The sequence below is a fragment of the Humulus lupulus genome, chromosome 6 (assembly GCF_963169125.1).
Source record: "Humulus lupulus chromosome 6, drHumLupu1.1, whole genome shotgun sequence".
In the NCBI taxonomy this organism is placed as follows: Eukaryota; Viridiplantae; Streptophyta; class Magnoliopsida; order Rosales; family Cannabaceae; genus Humulus; species Humulus lupulus.
This window is the reverse complement of record NC_084798.1, coordinates 24,122,569-24,128,057: the sequence shown is the minus strand read 5'-3', so window position 1 is coordinate 24,128,057 and position 5,489 is coordinate 24,122,569. Positions and strand designations below refer to the sequence as shown.

General features: G+C 29.6%; 1 protein-coding gene across 2 annotated transcripts; it reads right to left on the bottom strand.

Moving 5' to 3' along the window:
• Positions 1-605: 605 nt before the first annotated feature.
• On the bottom strand, positions 606-4,575 carry LOC133783895 (uncharacterized). Of its 2 annotated transcripts, XM_062223498.1 has the most exons (3): positions 3,971-4,450; positions 3,333-3,449; positions 607-1,845 (listed from the first exon to the last, which is right to left on the bottom strand). In XM_062223498.1, the coding sequence occupies exons 1-3, from the start codon at positions 4,307-4,309 to the stop codon at positions 958-960; spliced, it is 1,344 nt and encodes a 447-aa protein (XP_062079482.1). In that variant the 5' UTR covers positions 4,310-4,450; the 3' UTR covers positions 607-957. The 2 variants fall into 2 exon arrangements, with proteins under 2 accessions (XP_062079481.1, XP_062079482.1); XM_062223497.1 differs by having other exon boundaries at positions 606-1,845; positions 3,333-4,575.
• Between the last annotated feature and the right edge of the window lie 914 nt (positions 4,576-5,489).

The following is a 5,489-nucleotide window of genomic DNA, read 5'->3' as shown; positions in this document are numbered from 1 at the left end:
GGTTTCTTGGAGTTCAAAGATTCTTGGGCCATTGGCTTGGTCGAATATATTGTGTAGCTCAGTCCACATAGCTGCAGCAATTTCAAGATACATGATGCTAGTCTTGATTTCAGGAGAGACGGAATGAAGTAGCCAAGACATCACCTTTTGGTTGCATCTATGCCAAGAGGTGTGGTTTGGATTTCTTGCAACTGGAGGAAAGATCACTGGTGAGGAAGGCTGATTTGTTCTTGGCCTTGATGGAAAGACGAAAATCACGTCTCCAAGAAGGGAAGTTCTTCTCGGTGAAGGTAGGGGAGGCTAGTATAAATCCTAGGTGATCTTCATTGCCGAGGAAATATGGGCTCTAAATATATCCTTAACATGTCATTCCTCGCGTCGAGTCCCCCTAACTCATTGCCCCATGAACTTTGTCTTTTCCTTTACCTATAAAAAAGGTAACTCTAAGCTAACGCCCAACAAAAAAAAGCTATATAAGTCACAATCATAACATATATCAAATATCATATCATCAACATGTCACATTATCAATAACTAACACCAACTTTATTGATCACTAGCAAATATATCACAGTAATACATAAATACATTTACACACATTGGCAGATTTGGTAGCCGATAATGCACCACCGAAGAACCTCATCAATTATCCTTCATGCACATTTGCTAGTAACAACACCACAGTTATAGCACAAAACACGTCATCATGTAAACTCAACTAGAAAATAAGATACAAATTTCATAACCTCAATCATATAGCAGTCACAGATCATGCAACCGTATTGTTGTGTATAGCGGTAACAAATGTATCACCTCTGCAACTTGCTTGATAATTATATATATATGATTATAGAAAACAAGAGTATAGTGCAACAAAACACACGATTTACCTTATCATAATATATTCTAATTAATCTCTCAATTAAATGAAACATACAAACTATTGTACGAATAATATTAAAACCACGCATCCCCTAAAGTCTTGTTCTTCCATTTAGCAGCTTTGCTTAAGCGCTCTAATGTAGTAGATGACTTGTGAGACATGATCGTTGGGAGTTCTTCGCGCATCTTCTTGAATTTTTCCAATTCGGCTTCCAATGTTGCAATCTTCATATCTAGCTTTTTAGGAACTTCTTTTTCACATCTAATGGCTTTAAAACCCAAATAGGCACTCATGCACTCTTTGTATAAAATACTTCGAATTCCATACAAATTAAAGCCTGAAATCTTTTCTATGCCAAGTATGTAGAAATGCCATTCGTGCATATCATCCATTGTGATATTTTCAATCTTTGTTCTACACATTTTGTCAATGACTATTGATAATAGTGTTGAGATCACACTCCTCATTCCACTTGACAAACTAGATTGACCATCAAGATCTCCGTACTTCTGAATGAGTGTTTTCAAAATGGGGGACAGTGTCTTGGGGACCATGTATTTACCCGCCACTTCCACAACCTCTTGTCTTGAATACTTTTCTTCTACTTTAAATCCTTCTTCACTTGTGTAGAAATACACTTCATTCCAGAAATCATCATATTCAGATTGAAAAAATTCTTTAAATTTGTCGAAATTTTCAAGAGATCTTAACTCATCAAATTGAGAATTTAAATTTCTGTAACGATTATAGCCAAGCTTGTAACAAAGATCAACTGGATGAGCTAATCTCTTTTTTTCTTCTTGGGTTAGAGTATACATTATCTCCCCAAGGGTCTGATGATGGTGGTCTTTTGCTTGATCCATTTCAGTGCTCCAGTTCCATTGAAATTCTCCCAAGGCCCTCAGCTCCACCTCATTATTATTATTATTAGTGTTTGTCTCTCCTTTTAGTGTCTTCAAAATCTGATGATTCATGGCCGAATGAAACTTAATAAAGTATTTCCAAAATTAAATTCTTTTAAAATTTTATATTTAGAAGGAATTGATATTTAAATTAAAATTTGGTAAAGCACATTCTTTTAAACTTAATTAATATTATATATAATTTATACATTAAAAAACGACTTCGTAACTTTACTCAAATTTTCTATTATACATTTCTGGATATATGTAGTCTTATTTAAAATTACAAAATTGAATTAGAAAAATATTTTTTCCTCAAACACATCTAGAAATTACAAATAATGCTTTTTTTTCCTCTGAAAAAAAATAATGGTATAAATTTAATTAGGTGTTTCTATTTGTTTTCTCTACTCAAATTATTTTATAATAATTAATTAATTAGTCATTAACGTACAAAAACTACCTTAAATGAAATAATATAAGTGAACACATATATGAATATCATTAAAGTATAATTTTTTGCCTCAAGAATTTTCTTTTTCAAACTACTGACTTCATAGAACTATCATTTCTTAAATAAAAATGGGTAGCTGAAATTTCATTTTCGTGATCGATCACATTCACACATTTAATCTCTAATATGCACTGACAGCAAAAAAGTTTCCAAAACAGTTATATGTTTATGTGTATTTAAGAAGGTGTTTGACTCTTTAATTAAAAAATTATTTTCTGTTTTTAAAATATAAATTTTATTTTTTGAAAATAAATAGGGGTGTTTGACATTATTTTTAAAAAATAATTTTTAAAAACAAAATTACAAAAAATAGAAAATTTTGAGAATAGCGAAAATTTATTTTTAGTTGTTACATAAACTTTTTAATTATTATCTTAAATCACTTTCTCTTTCATTAATTTATCTCATCACTTTCTCTAACATCACTTTTGATCTCCTAATTTTATCTCTTATCAAATATTATCTCATTATTTTTTTTCTCATTACTTCTTATATTCTCATTTTCTCTCTCTTTATTTTTTATATCTCGTCATTTTCTCTCTCATTACTTTTCTTGCACCAATTTTTTTCTTTTCAATTTTTCTTCCTCAAAATTTCTCTCCTTATTTTATTACAAACTTTTATGAAATTTTTTTCTTTTAAAATATATTTATTAATTTTTTATTTAAGAATTAAAAAAAACTAGAAAATTATTTTTAGAAAACATTAATCAAACACTTGTTATTTTTTGAAAACTACAAAAATTATTTTTTATTCTCATTTCTGAAAATACAATTTTGAAAACAAAAAACAGAAAATAATGTCAAAGAGACCCTAAGTATTGTTGACCATAGAAACAATTTTACTAATTAAAAGAAAAAACTGGTTGACAAATTTTGTCTTAATTCATTTTTCATGTAAGATTAATATTTCACCATTTTTTTAATGGGAACGAATATTATATTATCATTTCACAAAATATAATCAAATTATAAATATATATATTAATATATTATTAAAAATACGAATAAATTAAAGTTGACTTAGTACGTACCTCATCAATTATGCAATGTACGTGTGCGGTATATTTACAGTCGTCGCATCTATACACACGAAATTGCAGATTCCTTTCTTTTTCGCAGGCATCACAATAGTATTCATCAAAGTCATCCTCGATTAGTGAATCAACAAGAGACAAACAGTGAATGTGGTAATCATATTTAATCATCGATGGTAATGGACCACATATAAAATGGAGCTTGTAGTCACATTCCATGCAACAGAATTGGAGTGATCGAGTTTGAATAACTTCTTGATCATTCAATCCGTTATAAGAGTTTAAACAAGCATCACATTGAATATTATCACAAGATGAATTTTCCACGAAAGCAAGCAAGTGATCATGACTACGACATCTTACAGTTGTGTGAAGATATGCACATTCAGTACCTAATTTAAAGTCGCATCCAATTTCATGACACCTAAAAATCACCCTACAATCTTTCTTGCAACAAACATCACAGGCAGGAGGTTTACTTATTTGAAGTTTAAGAGGTTGGTGCGAATGAAATGGATGGTTGATTTTCTGGGGTAATTCTGCACATGACTCATGGAGAAAATTCATACAAGTAAGTGATGTGCAAGAATAGGATGGATTGGACCAAGGTAATCGACACACAAAACAGTTATTACCTTGTACATCTTTACCACCACCAAACTCGACGAGCACCATTGGCTGTTGATGGCAAGAAAAATGAACAATGTCTTGATCCTCACAACCGTCGCATGTAATGGTGGGCAATGGGATTGAAGCACATGTGATATGCACATAGAAAGCACACTCCTCACAAGTGTAGACATAAAGTTCATCTTCGATGGACTTGTTACAGTAAGAGCAACAAATAGTGCTTGGATTTGATCTCTTCTCAAGGAGGGTGAGAGGGTGTTGATCATGCAACGAGTTGGTAATGTGCTCCGGCAACTCAGCACATCTTTCATGGATGTGATAATCGTAGCAGTCCCAGCAGTCATAAAAGTTCTCTCCAGATTTGATTAAGTGATTGCACAAGCCGCAACTAAATTTTGGAAAACCCGGCCTCCAAGTAAGTGGACTCAAACTATGTTGGTGACTAAAATGATTCATCGACATTATTTCTGTCTCAACTGTTTTCAAATTTGAATAAGCTTTACCTATTCAGTTCTAAGACTCAATTATATAATTACTCATATATAGTGTGTATATAACTAAACATTTGAACAATATATCTTCATCAAGTTATGTATATGTATATATATCTATATTAAATTAATAAGAAAAAATTGATTTGATTATTCTCTTCCTTTTCTTTTTTGTTTTTGTTTTTGTTTTATTGATTAAAATTACTTTTGTCTACTTTACTATATATATTGCAATCTTCTTATTCTATGACTTTAAATTATTCGTTGTTAAACGAAAATTTAATTCGAAAGCTTTTCCCACTTAATGACAAAGTTATATTATTAATTATTAGTCCTTTTACTTCCTCCCTTTATTTACTCAAAATAAGAACACAGTAAAAAAGAAAAATAATTTAAAATTAAAAATATCATATTACCATAAAATTTATTTTTATATTACTACAAGCTAAAGTAAAAATGATATATTAACGAGCACATAAGTGATTACTATGCCTATTTTTCGAGTTTATTTCTCTGTTTATCGCGAATAGAGTATGCTCAAACATAGTCATCTGATGAGATAATGTAGGATTAATCAAATTTCACGTATATATTATAGGTGAGAGAAAAATCTTTATATATATGTGGTAATTATATTAGAATCAAATTAATTTTAATCATAAATAATTTTGGCTTCAATAAGGTGTATTCGTGTAGTTGAGTTATTATGTACTTGCAAATTCAAAAATTTAATAATAGGTCTAAAGAATACATTATTCTCTCAAACTATTTTAAATAATTAATTTGTTTCTGTTTAAAAATTTTCTTGCAATAATTTTAATAATTATCACTATGTGCAGGTAAATTATTTTAAAAAACTTATAACTTATTTATTCTTATTTATACTTGGCCTAAAATAATTATTTTATGACTAAATAAATATTATTACAATATAAAGTATCACTTTAAGAAGGTTTAAATTTAGCTATATAGGTATATAGGCTATAATGTTATTATAGTTGTCTTTACAAAGGCAAGGTCTTAAATTTGAATC